Here is a 22168-nt window from a genome sequence, read left to right as displayed (position 1 = left end):
TCCAAACACAAAAATGCTGTACCCAACCGTCACTGCCTTACCTAAACACATATGCACACAACACAAAGTAACAAAACAGGAAGGGAAAATATATACACCGCCACCCGTCTCCGGGTGGCCAGGCTATATCCTATCACTGTACAGGAGTCGTCGACCACTCAGCTGACCGTATCCTGGGGACCAGGATGCCCTCCGCTGAGGGGCTCGTATAGACCTCCTTAATGAGTCTTGTGCTGCCCTCCAAGGCCCTCCCGAGCCCCGGATAATCGGTGGGAGACCCTTGCTAGCGCAACAGAGCACCCTCCCTGTTGTCTTTCGCCGCCTTGTTCTGGGGCGGGGAGCTAAATAAACAGGGGACCACGGCGCCCTGGGCTGTGGCACTCTGTCACTCCTCCTTACGGTCGGTGCAGAGTCCCATGTTATTGGCTGCAACGCTCTCTCCTCCACCTCTTGGGCTAGCCCCAGCTGATCCACCATGGGAGGTTCAGTTTCCCCTCGGATCTTGCTAATTGTAGAGCCTTTCTCCCTATTTCTGTTATTGGGCTGGGAACCTCTACCCAGTGGTGGGATAGCCTTACTGGAGCAGTGAACCATCCCCAGCTGTCGAGCTTCAGGGCCCGCTGCCTCCTCTGGAGCCTCCAAATCCACCGGGGCCTGTTCGTCCCCCAGTGCCTGGTTCCCTTCCCTTGCTCGTCCCCTCTGTTTGTTACCCCTTTTGGGGTTAAACAATTTACACTGATTAATGTGATACCACTTCACCGGCGAGGCAATTGAAGCGCATAGACAATAGGGCTAGCCTTGTCGACTATGCTGTATGGTCCCATATACAGTGGTTCAAATACCCTGACCTGGGCGAAGCTTCTCACCATCACCCGGTCGCCCACCTCCCAATCATGGTAACTGCGGGATTCCAGCAGCAGCCGATTGGCACGGTGCTGTTTACCCATGTTGTTGGCCACCTGCCAGTGAATCTGTTGAAGCTGTTCAAACAGATTCCTGACGAAGCGGTCCCGGTTCACCTCTCGAAGCTGCCCTTCGGTGAGAACCGGCGCCAACACATGCACTGGGGTTCTCATGATCCGGCCAGTCATCAGCTCATGGGGTGAGTACCCTGTGCTCTTTGACTGACTGGCCTGGATTCCCATGAGGACCAACAGTAAGACCTCCACCCACTTGTTCGGTGAGTCTCCCGTCTCCTTGAGCAGCCTTTCCTTTAGGGTCCGGTTCAGGCGTTCTATGGGGCCTGAGGACTGAGGGTTATAGGCGACATGCCATTTGGCTCTTATCCCCAGCACCTTTAGGGTGGCCTGCATCACCTGGCCAGTGAAGTGGCTTCCCCGGTCGGACTCCACGATTTGAGGTAGACCCCACTGAGAGAAAACCTCCCTCACCAGGATTTTTGCAGTCCCCACCGCGGTGGCTGTTCGGCAAGGGAAGGCTTCTACCCACTTGGAAAACACATCCACCAGGACGAGGCAGTATTTATAACCTCCCTGGGCGGCCGGTAGGGGTCCGATGTAGTCAATCTGGATCGACTGCCATGGTCCCTCTACCCGCCTGACGTGTCCCAGAGACACCTTCCTTTTCTGAGGGTCTGGGTTGTTTGCAGCGCAAACCAGATAGCCCGCACAGAAGTCGCGGACGTCTTCCCGGAGGCCTGGCCACCACCCTGCCTTTTCTACCCGTTGCCAGGTAGATTCCGGCAACATGCCTTCCCGCACAGCAATATCTGCAGCACTGTATGGGCCCTCCGCCTTTTCCCCCTTTTTGATAGCAGCCAAGGCAGCCTTCAGGACCGGATCGTGGATCTGGACTTCTTTAAAGTCCGGGGCCGCAGCCGCCCCTACGCTCCCTTGTGTCCCTGGCTTGCTTCTTGCTGCTGCTATCCTGCCTGCCTCGTATGGGTCCCATGGGCGACCTGTGCGAGCACCTTCCCTTGCCAGCAGGTCTGCCTGCTGGTTACCTTCCCCCCGTGGCTCAGTTTTGGAGTGGGCCTTTACCTTATGGATATATACATCCCTGGTTTCTCCCACTGCAACCACGATTTTTTTTAGCAGGGGTTTGGTCACAAGGGGCTTCCCATCCGCAGAGGTGTACCCCCGGCGTGACCAAATCGCCAGATACTCTGTACACGAATTGCAAGTGCACATGCTGTCCGAGCAAATCGTGTATGGGGTAGGGAATTCCTCGGGGTGTGTGACCACATACATCACCACTGAGAGTTCCGCCTGCTGGGCGCTCAGGGCAATCCCTGTCTTGGGATCCCAAACTCCGCAGCCCATGAGTCTTGTACCCACGGACACTGAACTGGAGCCATCAACGTAGATCTCACGGCCTGTGGGGTGTATCCCTGCCCGAAATCCAAAGTTAATGTCCCAAACCCCCTCCACAGAGCATCTATGTGGCTGCCCTGGATAGATTAAATTTGCTGCAAGCCTGGGCTCGCAGAGGTCCTTGACCTTTAAAGTCATTTGGGAGAGGAGAAGGGTCCAGCTAGTGATTCTAGCACTGCTCACTGTCCCGCCCTTAATCTTCCCGTCCAACAGCATCTGCGTCGGGGTCTGATGGGTGAGGAGTGTAATGGGGGATACTCCGGTAAAGATCTGAGCTCTTTTTACTGCCCAGTGGGTGGCAAGCAAGTTCCTCTCACAATTGGAGTATCCCTTTTCTATCTCCGTGAGGACCCTGGAGGAGTACACCACTGATCTCAGCTGACCGTTTCACTCCTGGAGCAACACTGCACTTAAGCTGTCACCACTGGCTGCCACCTCCAGGAAGAATTCCTCCCCCCCATCAATTGCTCCTAGGGCCGATGCTACCTGCAGGTCTCTCTTTAGACAGACAAATGCTGCCTCACAGCCCTCGTCCCATTCCCACTCGACTCCCTTATGTAGGAGTCTGAGCAGGGGGGTGGCAGTGGCTGCATAGTCCTCGATGAAGTCCCTTCAGTAGCCAGTGATTCCCAGGAAAGACCTTACCCCCAACACATCCCTAGGGACAGGGAGTTCCTGCACTGCCTTTCTTCTAGCCTCATCATTGGCCCTTTCTCCTGCCCTTATCGTCAGGCCCAGGAATTTTACTTCTCCTTGACCTATCTGGGCTTTCTTGGGGTTAACTTTAAAACCCCTTCCTTCAGTAAGACCAGCAGTTCGGCCAGCAGTGGACCGTGTTCCTCACTGCTGCCTGTGAACAACAACAGGTCGTCCACATACTGGACCAACTGGTGTGGTTGGCTGAAGCCTTTTAAGCAGTTCGCCATGCATTGGTGAAAGATGCTGGGACTATTATGAAAGGCCTGTGGGAGGCAGCTCCATGTATACTGCTGTTCCCGGAAGGTGAAGGCAAATTTGTACTGGTCTTTCCTCCATACAGGGATAGACCAGAACCCGTTGGATATGTCCAACACTGTGAACGTGGTTGCGGATGCAGGGATTTCCCCTATCAGATCCGCAACCGGCGCTACTGTGGGAGCACAAGCTGGGATGTTTTTATTGAGCACCCTATAATCCACCGTAGCCCTCCAAGAATTGTCCGGTTTCCTAACCGGCCAAAGCGGGGAGTTGACATGGGTGGGTATGGGATTCAAAACACCCTGCTCGACAAGCGAGCTTAAAGCTGTCTCCAAGTCTGCTTCTGCCTCTCGGGGAAAGCCATACTGCTTTTGCGGGCAGGACATGGGATCCCCATCTATTCTAACCTCCACTCCTGTTACTCTCCCACAATCGTGTTTATGGGTGGCAAATGCTGCAAGATCTGCCGGGGTGTTACCGACCAGAACCTCCAGTCGTAAACCCCTTTTGGCTTCATTGTACACAGAGTCCCTTTTCCCTGTTTCTTTTCAATAACCATGACTTCTCCCTCTGCTCCCGTGCCCACTGTGCCCCATAGACAGTGATTCCTCAAGTCTACTAGGATCTGGCGCGCGATGATGAAATCAGCCCCCAAGATCCCTTTTCCCACCTGCTCCCAATTCATCAGGACGCACTTCCATTGTGTTTGGAGTGCTCCTAAACGAACTGCGAGCGGGACTGAGAAAAACCCAGCCTTCTCATTTCCTGTGAACCCAACCAGTTGATACGGTACCCCGTTTGATTGAGGTGAGGTTGCGGGGTCCTCCGAATGGATTATCATGCTGGAAGCACCAGTGTCCAAAAGGTAAGTACCCAGTACACCCTCAACCTCCATCTTGACCCAGGGTCGACCCAGGGGTCGTATTCTAGTGGGCACAGGTATGCAGAATGGGTCTGGGCTAATCATGGCCTATCTACTGGCAGGGTTGCTGGTGCTTCCCTGCCTGTTGCCATGGCTACCTTCCCAGTCCCCTCCAGCGCTGTCCTCACTGCAGCTACTATCTCGTCAAGGGATGGTGAGGAGCTCGCTCCACTTACCCCACTCTGGGCAGTTCCTGAAGGACTTCTCCCCCCATATCTCTTTACTGGGCTCCTGCAATCCCTTTTAAAATGCCCAGCTTCCCCGCACCCGTAGCACACTCCCTCCTTATCAGACGAGTGGCCACCCTCCTGGTGCCATTCCCTTTTGGGAATCGAGTTGGGTTTTACTTCATTTACCCGACCTTTGGAGGTTTTCTCCTCCTCCTCTCCTCTATTCCGTTGGACCAGTGCCAGTTGCCTGACCACTGCTTCCTCGGTGAGGTTGGGGTCCCGGGAATCGAACCACAGTTCTGCCCTGGCCTTGAGCCGGGGCAAGCAGTTTGCCACCGGCATCCTCAGCCAGCGGCCGGTCTGTACCGCGGAAAGATTCGCCCGGTCTAATTCTTTAGGTCGCGGGTTTTTTGTTGGACCTTGGCATTAAACCATTTGTAATACTGCTTTGCTGCTCCCGAGTTAGGTTGTTGTTTTAGGTTCAGAAATGCCTTGCGCTTGCAAATTATTAGCTCTTGGATCTCCTGGTCATTGTCATCAAACCAGTCCTTGTTTTTCCTGGTTGAGTGACTGAGCATCTCTTCTCAGGCATTGGTTATGGTGGCCTGGGAAGGCAGACCAAACACTCTGGGCATTCTGCGTCTCGGGGTCATCAAGTGATGCCAGGTTTACAGTGAGGCGCTGGCTGTATAGGGCTCTCTTAGCTGGGTCTTTGAGTGCCCCGGCATTGACTTTTTTGTGACACTGCTTCTGCTGCCGTCACCACTTTGGGACTATATTGATGTTGAGGGTGGAACGGATTAGGCGGTGGTCCATCCAGCAGTGGTCAGCTCCTGTCATGGCGCGGGTGATGCGCACATCCTTGCGATCCCTGGCTCAGATGATGACATAGAAACATAGAAACATAGAAAATAGGTGCAGGAGTAGGCCATTCGGCCCTTCGAGCCTGCACCACCATTCAATAAGATCATGGCTGATCATTCCTTCAGTACTCCTTTCCTGCTTTCTCTCCATACCCCTTGATCCCTTTAGCCGTAAGGGCCATAACTAACTCCCTCTTGAATATATCCAATGAACTGGCATCAACAACTCTCTGCGGCAGGGAATTCCACAGGTTAACAACTCTCTGAGTGAAGAAGTTTCTCCTCATCTCAGTCCTAAACGGCCTACCTCTTATCCTAAGAATGTGTCCTCTGGTTCTGGACTTCCCCAACATCGGGAACATTCTTCCCGCATCTAGCCTGTCCAGTCCAGTCAGAATCTTATACGTTTCTATGAGATCCCCTCTCATCCTTTTAAACTCCAGTGTATAAAGGCCCAGTTGATCCAGTCTCTCCTCATATGTCAGTCCAGCCATCTGTGGAATTAGTCTGATGAACGTTCGCTGCACTCCCTCAGTTTAGGAGATCAAAACTGAACACAATATTCCAGGTGGGGCCTCACCAAGGCCCTGTACAACTGCAGCAAGACTTCCCTGCTCCTATACTCAAATCCTCTCGCTATGAAGGCCAACATACCATTTGCCTTTTTCACCGTCTGCTGTACCTGCATGCCAACTTTCAATGACTGATGAACCATGACACCCAGTTCTCGCTGCACCTCCCCTTTTCCTAATCTGCTGCCATTCAGATAATATTCCCCCAAAGTGGATAACCTCACATTTATCCACATTATACTGTATCTGCTATGTATTTGCCCACTCGCCTAACCTGTCCAAGTCACCCTGCAGCCTCTTAGCGTCCTCCTCACAGCTCACACCGCCACCCAGTTTAGTGTCATCTGCAAACTTGGAAATATTACACTCAATTCCATCATCTAAATTATTAATATATATTGTAAAGAGCTGGGGTCTCAGCACTGAGCCCTGCGGCATGCCATTAGTCACTGCCTGCCATTCTGAAAAGGACCCGTTAATCCCGACTCTCTGCTTCCTGTCTGCCAACCAGTTCTCTCTCCACGTCAGTACATTACCCCCAATACCATGTGCTTTAATTTTGCACACCTGTCTCCTGTGTGGGACCTTGTCAAAAGCCTTTTGAAAGTCCAAATACACCACATCCACTGGTTCTCCCTTGTCCACTCTACTAGTTACATCCTCAAAAAATTCCAGAAGATTTGTCAAGCAGGGGTATCTGACAATTCGGAAAGATAGACAAGAAGGGAAAGGAGGTAGGATAGCTCTGTTAATAAAGGATGATATCAGGGCAGTTGTGAGAGATGATATTGGCTCTAATGAACAAAATGTTGAATCATTGTGGGTGGAGATTCGAGATAGTAAGGGGAAAAAGTCACTGGTGGGCGTAGTTTATAGGCCCCCAAATAATAACTTCATGGTGGGGCGGGCAATAATCAAGGGAATAATGGAGGCATGTGAAAAAAGAACGGCAGTAATCATGGGGGATTTTAACCTACATATCGATTGGTCAAATCAAATCGCATGGGGTAGCCTTGAGGAGGAATTCATAGAATGCATACGGGATTGTTTCTTAGAACAGTATGTTACAGAACCTACAAGGGAGCAAGCTATCTTAGATCTGGTCCTGTGTAATGAGACAGGAATAATAAACGATCTCCTAGTAAAAGATCCTCTCGGAAAGAGTGATCACAGTATGGTTGAATTTGTAACACAGATTGAGGGCGAGGAAGTAGTGTCTCAAACGAGCGAACTATGCTTAAACAAAGGGGACAACAGTGGGATGAGGGCAGAGAAGGCTAAAGTAGACTGGAAACACAGACTAAACGGTGGCACAATTGAGGAACAATGGAGGACTTTTAAGGAGCTCTTTCATCGTGCTCAACAAAAATATATTCCAGTGAAAAAGAAGGGCGGTGAGAGAAGGGATAACCAGCCGTGGATAACCAAGGAAATAAGAGAGAGTATCAAATAAAAAACCAACGCGTATAACGTGGCCAAGGTTAGTGGGAAACTAGAAGATTCGGAAAATTTTAAACAACAGCAAAGAATGACTGAGAAAGTAATAAAGAAAGGAAAGATAGATTATGAAAGTAAACTTGCGCAAAACATAAAAACAGATAGTAAAAGCTTTTACAGATATATAAAACGGAAAAGAGTGACTAAAGTAAGTGTTGGTCCCTTGGAAGATGAGAAGAGGGATTTAATAATGGGAAATGTGGAAATGGCTGAGACCTTAAACAATTACTTTGCTTCGGTCTTCACAGTGGAAGACACAAAAACCATGCCAAAAATTGCTGGTCACGGGAATGTGGGAAGAGATGACCTTGAGATAATCACTATCACTAGGGGGTTAGTGCTGGACAGGCTAATGGGGTCAAGGTGGACAAGTCCCCTGGTCCGGATGAAATGCATCCCAGGGTATTAAAATAGATGGCGGAAGTTATAGCAGATGCATTCGTTATAATCTACCAAAATTCTCTGAACTCTGGGGAGAACATAAGAACAGAAGAATTAGGAACAGGAATAGGCCATCTAGCCCCTCGAGCCTGCTCCGCCATTCAATAAGATCATGGCTGATCTGGTCGTGGACTCAGCTCCACTTACCCGCCCTCTCCCCGTAACCCTTAATTCCCTTATTGGTTAAAAATCTATCTATCTTTGACTTGAAAACATTCAATGAGCCAGCCTCAACTGCTTCCTTGGGCAGAGAATTCCACAGATCCACAACCCTCTGGGAGAAAAAATTCTTTCTCAACTCGGTTTTAAATTGGCTCCTCCGTATTTTGAGGCTGTGCCCCCTAGTTCTAGACTCCCCTACCAGTGGAAACAACCTCTCTGCCTCTATCTTGTCTATCCCTTTCATGATTTTAAATGTTTCTATAAGATCATCCCTCATCCTTCTGAACTCCAACGAGTAAAGACCCAGTCTGCTCAATCTATCATCATAAGGTAACCCCCTCATCTCCGGAATCAGCCTAGTGAATCGTCTCTGTACCCCTTCCAAAGCTAGTATATCCTTCCTTAAGTAAGGTGACCAAAACTGCACGCAGTACTCCAGGTGCGGCCTTACCAATACCTTATACAGTTGCAGCAAGACCTCCCTGCTTTTGTACTCCATCCCTCTCGCAATGAAGGCCAACATTGCATTCGCCTTCCTGATTACCTGCTGCACCTGCAAACTAACCTTTTGGGATTCATGCACAGGGACCCCCAGGTCCCTCTGCACCACAGCATGTTGTAATTTCTCCCCATTCAAATAATATTCCCTTTTACTGTTTTGTTTCCCAAGGTGGATGACCTCACACTTTCCGACATTGTATTCCATCTGCCAAACCTTAGCCCATTCGCTTAACCTGTCCAAATCTCCTTGCAGCCTTTCTGAGTCCTCTAAACAACCCGCTTTCCCACTAATCTTAGTGTCATCTGCAAATTTTGTTGCACTACACTCTGTCCCCTCTTCTAGGTCATCTATGTATATTGTGAACAGTTGTGGTCCCAGCACTGATCCCTGTGGCACACCACTAACCACTGATTTCCAACCGGAAAAGGACCCATTTATCCCGACTCTCTGCTTTCTGTTCGCCAGCCAATTCTCTATCCATGTTAATACATTTCCTCTGACTCCGCGTACCTTTATCTTCTGCAGTAACCTTTTGTGGGGCACCTTATCGAATGCCTTTTGGAAATCTAAATACACCACATCCATCGGTACACCTCTATCCACCATGCTCGTTATATCCTCAAAGAATTCCAGTAAGTTAGTTAAACATGATTTCCCTTTCATGAATCCATGCTGCGTCTGCTTGATTGCACTATTCCTATCTAGATGTCCCGCTATTTCTTCCTTAATGATAGTTTCAAGCATTTTCCCCACTACAGATGTTAAACTAACCGGCCTATAGTTACCTGCCTTTTGCCTGCCCTCTTTTTTAAACAGAGGCGTTACATTAGCTGCTTTCCAATCCGCTGGTACCTCCCCAGAGTCCAGAGAATTTTGGTAGATTATAACGAATGCATCTGCTATAACTTCCGCCATCTCTTTTAATACCCTGGGATGCATTTCATCAGGACCAGGGGACTTGTCTACCTTCAGTCCCATTAGCCTGTCCAGCACTACCCCCCTAGTGATAGTGATTGTTTCAAGGTCCTCCCTTCCCACATTCCTGTGGCCTGCAAATTTTGGCATTGTTTTTGTGTCTTCCACTGTGAAGACGGAAGCAAAATAATTGTTTAAGGTCTCAGCCATTTCCACATTTCCCATTATTAAATCCCCCTTTTTATCTTTTAAGGGACCAACATTTACTTTAGTCACTCTTTTCCGTTTTATATATCTGTAAAAGCTTTTACTATCTGTTTTTATGTTTTGCGCAAGTTTACCTTCGTAACCTATCTTCCCTTTCTTTATTGCTTTTTTAGTCATTCTTTGCTGTTGCTTAAAATTTTCCCAATCCTCTAGTTTCCCACTAACCTTGGCCACCTGATACGCATTGGTCTTTGATTTGATACTTTCCTTTATTTCCTTGGTTATCCACGGCTGGTTATCCCTTCTCTTGCCGCCCTTCTTTTTCACTGGAATATATTTTTGGAGGTACCAGCGGATTGGAAAGCAGCTAATGTAACGCCTCTGTTTAAAAAAGGGGGCAGACAAAAGGCAAGTAACTATAGGCCGGTTAGTTTAACATCTGTAGTGGGGAAAATGCTTGAAGCTATCATTAAGGAAGAAATAGCGGGACATCTAGATAGGAATAGTGCAATCAAGCAGACGCAACATGGATTCATGAAAGGGAAATCATGTTTAAATAATTTACTGGAATTCTTTGAGGATATAACGAGCATGGTGGATAGAGGTGTACCGATGGATGTGGTGTATTTAGATTTTCAAAAGGCATTCGATAAGGTGCCACACAAAAGGTTACTGCAGAAGATAAAGGTACGTGGAGTCAGAGGAAATGTATTCGCATGGATGGAGAATTGGCTGGCTAACAGAAAGCAGAGAGTCGGGATAAATGGGTCCTTTTTGGGTTGGAAATCGGTGGTTAGTGGTGTGCCACAGGGATCGGTGCTGGGACCATAACTGTTTACAATATATATACATGACCTGGAAGAGGGGACAGAGTATCGTGCAACAAAATTTGCAGATGACACAAAGATTAGTGGGAAAGCGGGTTGTGTAGACGACACAGAGAGGCTGAAAAGAGATTTAGATAGGTTAAGCGAATGGGCTAAGGTTTGGCAGATGGAATACAATGTCGGAAAATGTGAGGTCATTCACCTTGGAAAAAAAAAACAGTAAAAGGGAATATTATTTGAATGGGGAGAAATTACAACATGCTGTGGTGCAGAGGGACCTGGGGGTCCTTGTGCATGAAACTCTGTTAGAGTCTACCTACAAAACATAAAACATTAAACCGTGCCACCCGACCTGGGTGACACACCAGACATTTACAAGGCCCTTTTTTTCCTTTTTTTTTTTGTGTTTTTCTTTTTTTTTTTTTTTTTTTTTTGGGGCACTAAAATCACAATTTTCCAGTGCCCCCTATAAAAGGGAAGGGGACACTAAAAGCACCGGCATTTAAAACAAATTAAACTTTAAAACGTAAAATCAAATTAAAATTTGGTTGCCGGGCGTGATGATGCACTCCAGTCCCTCCGGTGCCTCCTTGTGCATGAATCCCAAAAAGTTAGTTTGCAGGTGCAGCAGGTAATCAGGAAGGCCAATGGAATGTTGGCCTTCATTGCGAGAGGGATGGAGTACAAAAGCAGGGAGGTCCTGCTGAAACTGTATAGAGTATTAGTGAGGCCGCACCTGGAGTACTGCGTGCAGTTTTGGTCACCTTACTTAAGGAAGGATATACTAGCTTTGGAGGGGGTACAGAGACGATTCACTAGGCTGATTCCGGAGATGAGAGGGTTACCTTATGATGATAGATTGAGTAGACTGGGTCTTTACTCGTTGGAGTTCAGAAGGATGCGGGGTGATCTTATAGAAACATTTAAAATCATGAAAGGGATAGACAAGATCGAGGCAGAGATGTTGTTTCCACTGGTCGGGGAGACGAGAACTAGGGGGCACAGCCTCAAAATACGGTGGAGCCAATTTAAAACCGAGTTGAGAAGGAATTTCTTCTCCCAGAGGGTTGTGAATCTGTGGAATTCTCTGCCCAAGGAAGCAGTTGAGGCTAGCTCATTGAATGTATTCAAGTCACAGATAGATAGATTTTTAACCAATCAGGGAATTAAGGGTTACGGGGAGCGGGCGGGTAAGTGGAGCTGAGTCCACGGCCAGATCAGCCGTGATCTTTTTGAATGGCGGAGCAGGCTCGAGGGGCTAGATGGCCTACTCCTGTTCCTAATTCTTATGTTCTTATGATTTCCCTTTCATAAATCCATGCTGACTTGGACCAATCCTATCACTGCTCTCCAAATGTGCTGCCATTTCATCCTTAATGATTGATTCCAACATTTTTCCAACCACCGATGTCAGGCTAACCGGTCTATAATTACCCATTTTCTCTCTCCCTCCTTTTTTAAAAAGTGGTGTTACATTAGCAACCCTCCAATCCATAGGAACTGATCCCGAGTCGATAGACTGTTGGAAAATTCTCACCAATGCATCCACTATTTCTAGGACCACTTCCTTAAGTACTCTGGGATGTAGATGATCAGGCCATGGGGATTTATCGCCCTTCAATCCCGTCAATTTCCCTAACACAATTTCCCGCCTAATAAGGATATCCTTCAGTTCCTCCTTCTCACTAGACCCACTGTCCCCTCGTACCTTCGGAAGGTTATTTGTATCTTCTTTTGTGAAGATAGAACCAAAGTACGTGTTCAATTGGTCTGCCATTTCTTTGTTCCCCATTATAAATTCACCTGAATCCGACGGCAAGGGACCTACGTTTGTCTTCACTAATCTTTTTCTCTTCACATATCTATAGAAGCTTTTGCAGTCAGTTTTAATGTTTCCGGCAAGCTTCTTCACAAACTCTATTTTCCCCCTCTTAATTAAACCCTTTGTCCTCCTCTGCTCAATTCTAAAATTCTCCTTGTCCTCCGGTTTGCTGCTTTTTCTAGCTAATTTGTATGCCTCCTCTTTGGAATTAATACTATCCTTAATTTCCTTTGTTAGCCACGGTTGAGCCACCTTCCCCATTTTATTTTTACTGCAGACAGGGATGTACAATTGCTGAAGTTCGTCCATATGATCTTTAAAGGTTTGCCATTGCCTATCCACTGTCAACCCTTTAAGTATCATTTGCCAGTCTAATCTGGGCAATTCACGCCTCATACCATCAAAGTTACCTTTCCTTAAGTTCAGGACCCTAGTTTCTGAATTAACTTTGTCACTCGCCATCTTAATAAGGAATTCTACCATATTCTGATCACTCTTCCCCAAGGGGCCTCGCACAACAAGATTGCTAATTAGTCTCTTCTCATTACACATCACCCAGTCTAGGATGGCCAGCTCTCTGGTTGGTTCCTTGACATATTCGTCTGGAAAACCATCCCTAATACACTCCACGAAATCCTCCTCCACCGCATTGCTACCAGTTAGGTTAGCCCAATCAATATGTAGATTAAATTCGCCCATGATTACTGCTGTACCTTTATTGCACACATCCCTTATTTCTTGTTTGATGCTGTCCCCAATCTCACGACTACTATTTGGTGGCCTGTACACAACTCCCACTAGCGTTTTCTGCCCTTTGGTATTCCATAGCTCCACCCATACCGATTCCACCTCATCCAAGCTAATGTCCTTCCTTACAATTGCATTCATTTCCTCTTTAACCAGCAACGCCACCCCGCCTCCTTTTCCTTTCTGTCTGTCCTTCCTCAATGCTGAATACCCTTGTATGTTGAGTTCCCAGCCTTGGTCACCCTGGAGCCATGTCTCCGTGATGCCAATCACATTGTATCCATTAACTGCTATCTGCGCAGTTAATTCATCTACCTTTTTCCGAATACTCCTCGCATTGAGGCACAGAGCCTTCAGGCTTGTCTTTTTAACACACTTTGACCCTTTAGAACATAGTCGAGCAGATACCAGTGTTTGGCGCGAGTGTGTTGCCACGATGGCAACAAGGTGTTCGTGATGACAAGGTCGTGCTGTAGGTATCTTGTCAGGAGCAGGGTACCGCTTACAGCATGAAGAGATGTTACACCCACATCTTTCTAGGTGGACATACCTCCTTCTACGCTGCTGAAAACACAAGTGATTAACACATGAATCACTTGCACAAAGCAGGGAAGTGTATTGATTCAGGACATTCGATAGAATTAAATATTATTTTCAATTATTTGCCCGTGATTACAAAAGACAATGAATTGAAGATAATTAAAGATAACTCACATTAAAACATGGCCCTGGTCTGTGAAGCTATGGTGTAACCTCTATATAACTTGATTTTTTGTCCTTCTAAGCATGGTGCCCAATTATACAGTCATTGTGACCTATTAGTACGAGTCTAATTTGGTTCGGCTACAAAACAATAAACAGCCCCCTACTGATGCAGCTTGAGAAAGTGAGTGCAATTGTCCTGCTCTAAAACTGTGACTCAACTCTTTCATTTACGGTCCTGGAGACATGATATATAAATTCAGTGTCACGGTTCATGAAATTACATGGTACAAAATCACTTCCTTGTTTTTAATCATGGAAGTCTGCCATCATTTGCTATCTGCTATGAGACACCAGCTAGCACAAAACAATACATAATTGGAAATGAAATCTTCAGCTTTTATATATTTCTGTTTCACACCGGGGGGGAGAAATTGCCCCACGCCCCGTTTGGAGGTGGTAACCTTCCGGGGCCAGGACATTTATTGCCCGGCCCGGAAGTTCCGCTCCTAGTGCAGAATTCTGCCCCTCAATGGAGGCGGAGCCCAGCGTCCCACCAGCAACGACAGTGCTCGGAAATTGTATGCAGGCACACCTTAATGCCTTCACCTGCTTTGGAGGGAGCTTCCACCAACCACTCCAGACCTCACCAGTAAATTCACCAAGGCAGAAAATAGGTGGAAATGAGGTGGGGCTGTCCAATCCAGTCCTAATTTATGGCTTGTCTGTGCCAAGGCAACTTTCAGAAGTAAGATTCCTTTCAAATTAATTTCAGTGAATAAACTGCTTAATTTTCTTTTCTACCTAAGCATATTGGACATCACATTACCAATACATGAAAGTGTAAAATCATACCTTAAAATATATCTGAAAATAAATTTCTGCTGAAGCAATGTTAAACAAAATGAAATGAGTGTGTTGGCTAGTTCAAATCACCTCACTGCTGTGAGACACCATACGGCCTTAATTTTGGCAAGCAGAAAGCCCTCCTTGTAATTTGAAAGTATACTATCTGATTTCTACCACCTGCAAGAGAGATTACCCATGGATATCACTCTCCATTAGTCAATCTCCTATTGTGTATCGCACTGATCCTAGTTTCTGTGCTGAACAGCCAAGAGTGTCCAAAAATGGATACTGCAACAGTGTGGCAAGTACTGCTCATGATCTTTAGTCTCCTGTTTCTCCCTAAATCGTAGGACATGACTGAAAAGGATGAATAATTGAGTGAACCTTGCCAGAATTTGAATCCAAGACATACTGTATTCAAGTCAGCACTCAAACAATAGATCAACTGACCTGACCTTGCCATTAGCTTATTTTCCAAGCTTCCATATATTGAAACAAATTGTTTTAGTGTGTGCTATTCTAGTCACTAGATTGTGCTGTGCAGGACTATTGAACTGCAACATATTACTACTGCACCTGTACTTGATTTTGCACTGTGCCAGTAAGCAAGCACTTTGGAAATATGCCTTGTTTCAATAGAGTTTGTTACATTGGCAGGTGTTGGGCATTATGTACACAATAGAAATATAATGCTGAAATTGAACACCGGGTCAGTCAATATCTGAAACAGAAAGATAGGCTAGGATTCTTCGTTAGAACTGGTAGGAGATGAAGTATCAGTCATGATAAACAGTTCCATCCAAAATGTTAACTTATCTTTCTCTTTCAGCTACTGGCTGTACTGCATCCAGCATTTTTGTTTCTACTTCAAATATTTCAAATTTTCTTTTGATTTCTATTTTATATTGAATGATGGATGCTGTTAGCACACAGTGCTGTAATTCATTCTGTGGTTTCATTTAGTACCGTAGATCACAAGAGAGAAGTGTGAGTGATTTATAGAGGTCACATCAACCTAAAGTTTGAATTCTAGTCGCAATCAATTGAAACCCATGAAATTATCACCAACTTTATATTGACTGAAAATTGTGTGAAGCTATTGTGCCACCACAAAATGTAACGTAATTAAACAATTCACAGGATATAATTAGGAAATTATTTTACAATCTAAAAGAAAGTAAGGGATTCAAAGAAGGCTACAAATGTGGACTTTCTGATGATCCAAAGTGAAATAGAATTAACAGAAAGGCAAAAAACATTGGGCCATGTAACCTGACAATCGAGATTTCTGCATTTAGATTAAACATTTCAATTTAGATATTTTTGCTTAATTTCATTGAGTGTGTAAAGTTAAACTATCCAATCAATATATAGATTTTTTACAGGTCTGCTTATAAGTATAAAGTACAAAGAGCTATTTTCTTAAACACTATCTTAACTAATGTTGCTGCGATAGTGATGATCAGATTTTACACATACTGCTTAGAGTATCGGCGTGAGGAGGACCTATAGAAATTAAGCAGAGGGTTGCAGACCATGTTGCTGAGAGTAGTAATATTCCAGATTTGAAGAGAGTGGTCACATTTATAATTACTGGTTCAATGTTAATATATTTCTTAAGATGTGTACATTTTTTAATTTTAAAGTAATTTCCATGCACCCTCATCATTCCTGCTCAGCAGCTATTTATTAAAATATAAAGGTCGATTTTCTGAATTTGCACTGCTGTTCTTCTCTACCTGCAATACGAACTCAGACAAATACTTGCAAAATTTTCATTTTAATGTAACATCTTTGAAAGTGTTGTGCTAACCCAGCCAGTTTCCTCTTGTTCCAACCAGTCTTCTGGTGAATTGGAGTGACAGTTCTTCTAAACTATCAAAAAGGTCCAAGTGCACTGATAACCTTTTCCTCTGTATGTTCTGCTGCCTTTGGTTTGAATGCTGGTTGGTAGGAACATTGGTTAACTCTGCCTGCCCAGGTTCAAAAATCGCAAAATTAATGACTGACTTTACTCCATACAGTTCAGGAAAAAAACCTCCCTTAAATAAACTATTAAGGGGTTCCACAGCTTTTTACTGGGTAAATGCACCATGCAGTGTGGTACTGAGCCATGCACGGATCTCAATATCAGTAAGAGGCTCCTAGGTTGTGGGTCCTCTCCCCCGTGCGATGCTGATTGGCTGCTATTGCAGATGTCTTCTGCTGTAGAAAGGAAAGTAAATCAAAGTATCAATCTTCAACCCATTTAACATGGCATAGATACACTCACGCACGCACATGCACACACACATAAAAAAGGACTGTGTTGATCCTCTTGTCATTGCCTGAAAAGCACGAATACATAGCCGTAACCTTAAGATAAATAACATCATCTGTGTGACACTGAACCTACATTTACATGGTACATAGCACATTGGGGGAGGGGGTGCATAAATAAAATTATTACTTGTTCTTGCTACCCTCACCAGGTCACTCCACCATTTACGGCATCTTTCCCCGGTACAAACCATTGTACTTTTAGAGGACAGAGTCTCCCCGATCTCATCCCATATTCGGTTGTACTCCTTTTTTTTGGGGGGGGAGGCTTTCCATGACCACTCTTGGTTAGTTTGGAGTACCTCTCTGTTATGTACTCCAGAAGAGCAAGTAACTCCGTTTCATCGAAGGCAGGCGTCTTCAACCTCCCCTCCTTCTCGATGTTCCTGCGCTTTGTTGTCTTTTTTAACATTGCCATAATCTTTTTACTGGTATTAATTTTGGTTTGGTAAATATCTCTTGTCTTCAAAGTGAAGAATTATTAGTTGTTAGCAAATTATTTCCACTGTTCTATGTAGTTTTAAACTCATTGCCCATCGACTACCTTGTTGCTCCTTCTCACTCTCTTTCTCTTCTTCAACTCATTGCGCATGCGTGGGTGACCCCTGACCCCCGAAATCACAGGTAAAACGCTTGTGTAAAAGAAACGGGGGGAAAAAAAAATTTGCGCTTGCACAGTTCCGTGTCGCACCGCCCATCGAGCAGAAAGTCGATCTGGATCGACTACTAAGATACATAGTGCCCGATGCAGACTGCTGACATACTGCTACCCAAGGTGCGTCACAGTCCAATTGTACCTGTTTCCCTGTCAGGTAGATTTCAGTCTCCCCTCCAAAGAAATTTGTACAAAAAGATTTAAAAAGGCAAGTAATTCCATCCTATCACTCTGTTGGATATCTTTGTTTCTGAAGACTGTAAAGCCGTTAGTACCCTCTCCCTCTGAACTAGTCTAAAGCACAAACATTGTTTAGGATTAATTTTCCTGATATAAATAGCATATAGATTTAATTATACTCATGGAATTTAATGACTGAAATATATACAAAAATAGAAATGGGCCAAAGGAATCCTATTCCCTACCCTCGTCAGAATAATGGTAAAATTGGGTCATGTTCTTGGGCGAGCAGATTTCAATTTAGCTCAGAATTACAAGATTACATATACTATTACATCACAACAGAACCAAGTTAATTGTTTCCTGTAATAAAGGCTAATTGACGATTTTGAAGAACAGCAGTACTTCTATTTCCAGAATAAAAACTGGCCTCCAATCCTTCTGATAGTGTCAAAGATAAAAAGTTTCATTTTCTTAACAAATTAATTTCCTGAACCATTCTGCATACAGTCGTTGTCTTATTTAAATTCTCTTTTTTCTCTGACTATTTTGTTAGTCCTTGTTCACATTATTAATTACAGTATGTGTTGAGAAGAAATTTATGTTTGGTTTGTGTGTTAATTTTTCTTTTTGTTCTTTCCTCAATTCTAAAGTTTGTTTTTGTCATTAAAATAATGGGGAAAATTAGAGTGTTTAACTGAACATTTAAACATGTTTGAAATATATGATAAACATTTAATATTCCGAAGAGGTGTGGAAGATTGATAACATTGAGTTTATCTGCTTAAGTAATTAAATTTGATAAATGATGAGAAATGGAAGGAATTTGAGTGCAGACTTTTATCATGCATTGTTTTGTTAATGCACGTCCAAGGTTCAATAGCGACCTGGTTTGCAAGTGATGGGCATACAGGCGAATAGAAAGCAAATATCGATAAACTGACAAGGAATTTGCTGCAGTGCATTGGGGTTTTAGAAAATAAAATCTGCAATGGTATAATTATTATACAAGTACTTTGCATAATTGTTTTTCTTATTTTCTAAGGTAAGGTCATACATACCATGTCAAGAATTAGTTCAGCTTTTATGTCTGAATGCTCTCTTGCAGAGCTGTGTTCTTGCACCCTTTTAGGAGGTTAGCAGTCAGGGCAAAATGGCAGCAACCAGCATTTCTTTTGTTTAGATATAATGCAGATTTGACCTGGGAATTATTAACTGCATTGGGAAAAATCATTTTCATTGAAAGTATTTCAGTGGCAACTTTAAAAAAGAACCACTGACATTTAAAGGACAGTTTATCTCAGAGCTTTACTGAAAAGGATATGTGAGTCGATGAAGATGCTTTTCAGTGCACCCCACCTTCATTTTGAGTCTCTCAGCTTTAACATTCAGCTGTGTGATCTCTGGGCTGTGGCTTGTCCTTTGTATGTTGTGTTTTATTTTTAATTTACAGGATATTCAATAGACCACTCATTCACTGTTGAAAACATGTAAAAAATCTGTGCCCTTGGGAAGGGGGAGGGATATGTTGAAATGAAGGTGGAGTGTACACTGATAACATGGTAATTGAATATTCTGTAATGTTTTGATAGGCATGCTAACTGATCTGAAAAATTGAACACTGTTTCAAGAGATTCTATAGTCTTACTTTGGCATTGAAATACTGTAAGAAACAAATATGATTGTGTTTCAAGACCATTCTTTTACAACTTTCTTTCATTTTTCCTTCATGCAAAATCATGGGGGCAATTTGTTGACTGACCTATATGGTGAGCATTCTCTTTTGATACTTTCAGGATAAATGTTAAAATGTTAATTGTTTGCATTCAACCAATAAAAGCTGATGACAGTTGTCATCCATTTAGTAAAAACTGTTGCTAAGTCTTCCAATGTTAATGTTAACTTCTTTGCTTTTTGGTTATTTTGTTTAAATAACCAGTGGTTGCACAGTACTGTCTTTCTAATGAATCTTATACTTTGTTTTCTCCTAGGAGGTAATTTAATATTAACAAAAGTCCCATTAGAAACCCATTCCTATAGTCAATCACGTACCTCTTGCCTTCCGTCACCATAAGCCATTCTTGATTTATTGTAATTGAAAACAGCAAACTGTTATTTTCTTTGACGTCTGCAGCGCGATCACTTTACATTCCTGAATGTGACAACACTAATTATTATCCTTAAATCAGTGTTCATTCACAGTGTTTGGTGAAGGCTCAAGGAGTAGTTTAATTCCAAACTGCCCCCTAGTGATAATACTTTTAGACCACTTTATCCTCAACAACAGATAACAACATATCTGCAGTGTGCTCATTAATGTTTGAAGGTGACTTCAAAGGACAGGCACCTGGGTGGAAGAAAAGGGAAATCAGAACTAACAAAGTACTTGTAAAAAATAAAAACAGAAAATGCTAGAAATCTTCAGCAGGTCAGGCAGCATCTGTGGAGAGAGGTCATCGACCTGAAACGTTGACTCTGTTTTTCTCGCCACAGATGCTGCCTGACCTGTTGAGTATTTCCAGCATTTTCTGTTTTTATATCAGATTTCCAGCGCCCAAGGGTATTTTGTTAAAGTACTTGTAAGCACTGATAGAACTCTTCTTTTAGCTCCTGTTAAGCTTCGCAATCACTCCCCCTTTTCCCAAACTGCCAGCCCCAAAAAATTATCTCTGGGCTGTGGCTTGACAATGGCTTGAAACCCCTTCCAGATTCTGTATTGTGCCCCTTTGCCCACCTTATCACATTACACACATGATAGAAAGCTCAAAAGCCCAGTAGTAACCGCCTCCATATTTCATGATGTACCCACAGCAAACCCCACCGGACCAGGTGGCAGAGGCTTCCCAGGAACAGCGGAAGTGATTCGGGAATCGAGCAGCACCACGGGGATGGTGGTCGGGATTGTGGCAGCTGCAGCTCTTTGCATTCTCATCCTCCTCTATGCTATGTACAAGTACAGGAATAGGGACGAAGGCTCCTACCATGTGGATGAGAGCAGAAACTACATCAGTAACTCCGCTCAGTCCAATGGGGCTGTAGTGAAAGAGAAGCAGGTGAACAATGCCAAAAATTCCAGCAAAAATAAGAAGAATAAGGATAAAGAGTACTATGTCTGATCATACACGTGGAAGGAGGAAGCCTGTCAAAAGAAAAGGAAAACAAAAAAAAACTTCATTTTATCAAAGACATGATAAAACTGAGATTTACTTTTTGCAAAGCACACAGGAAAAAGACAGTACACATAATCGGGAAGGAAAGACGACAGTTTGTAAAGTAAGCATTAACATTTCAAGCTGGTTGAAGTCTCCTACTTGTTCACAGTGTTTTCATTCGCTCCGTCTTCTCGTTGTCTGAACTTTGCTGTGGAGACAACAGCATGAAGCATTCATAAAGAAGAGTATTACGACATTGCACAGAGAATCTACCTGTTACCATGAGTTTTCAGCCAAAGTGCTAAACAATTGTGCAACGTGACAGAAGTCTCATTACTCCAAGAAACTTAAAAAAAAGTAATAGTTAGCAGACCCTCAATGGTAAAGGGTTTATCATCTTTACATCAATGGGAGACCTGTGTTTAAGTGCTGGCTACAACATAAGACTAATGTTAAAATAGTATAAAGTGGAATAATCCCTTTCTGGTTGTAAGAAGTAAGGAAAGCCTTAATTTCATCCACAGGAAATGTAAGGCATGGATATATACAAATAAGAGAGCATAGATACAATCATTTGAAAATTTTCATGCACGCAAATATGTTATTACATACATTTATACAAACACGTATATGTGCTTTCTGGACTGTGATGAGTGATGTTTTATAGCCTGTTGTATAGACAATGCAAATATCTCTGCTATCCAAACATTTTTTGGTAAACGTAATGTTATAGCTGTAGCTAGGTATAGACAGGTTTGAAGTTGTTGATGACATCTGCAATGTTAATGTTTTTGCAGCCGTCATTAATGGTCTCAAACTTCTTTTTTAATTTCCATCGTAATGAATGTGTACCATACATGTACGAGGGATACATATGAATGTACATATAATTTAGCTGCATTTTTTGTAATTGACTCAGACAGTAATCTCTTCTGTTTTTATGAGGTTTTGTTGTGTGGGAAACAAAGCAAGGTTTACACTGAAATGGTGGCTAATGCTATGAAATCTTTGTTAGATAAACCAATGGAAATAGGTTCAAATTATTTCACCTTGATATTTTTTACATTTGCTGCACCCAATGGAGAAAATGAAAAATGATAAAGGAAATATCTGATCTTTCAATTATTTGCAAGACACATATTGATGTTGCTTAATGTTAATGTACTTTGTTACATGGAAATCTTCCTAAGTATCTGCACAGTCATTGCAGAAAATACAGTTGCTTATTTCTTCCTATTTCCTAATGTTATGTTTCATAATTTTTTCATTTAAAAATGTCCCTTCTCCCATTTGAAAGTTGAAAGCATTAACATTAAAGCATTGGAAGTCTTTCATTTTCTAGCTTTGACTGAACAGTCCTATATATGGAATATT

The 22168-nt window shown here is 43.8% G+C and overlaps 1 protein-coding gene across 2 annotated transcripts in view; it reads left to right on the top strand.

Moving 5' to 3' along the window:
• The window catches only part of LOC139273124 (neurexin-1-like), a 2375046-nt gene extending 2353591 nt beyond the window's left edge, over positions 1–21455 (top strand). For both annotated transcript variants that reach the window (XM_070889537.1, XM_070889538.1), the window contains one exon: positions 20454–21455. In XM_070889537.1, the coding sequence (XP_070745638.1) occupies positions 20454–20758 (305 nt within the window). In that variant the 3' untranslated portion in view covers positions 20759–21455. The remainder of the gene's footprint in view (positions 1–20453) is intronic.
• Positions 21456–22168: the final 713 nt, after the last annotated feature.

The sequence above is a fragment of the Pristiophorus japonicus genome, chromosome 9 (assembly GCF_044704955.1).
Source record: "Pristiophorus japonicus isolate sPriJap1 chromosome 9, sPriJap1.hap1, whole genome shotgun sequence".
Taxonomy (NCBI): Eukaryota; Metazoa; Chordata; class Chondrichthyes; family Pristiophoridae; genus Pristiophorus; species Pristiophorus japonicus.
Note: the sequence above shows the minus strand (reverse complement) of the source record. Positions and strands in the feature narration are given on the sequence as shown.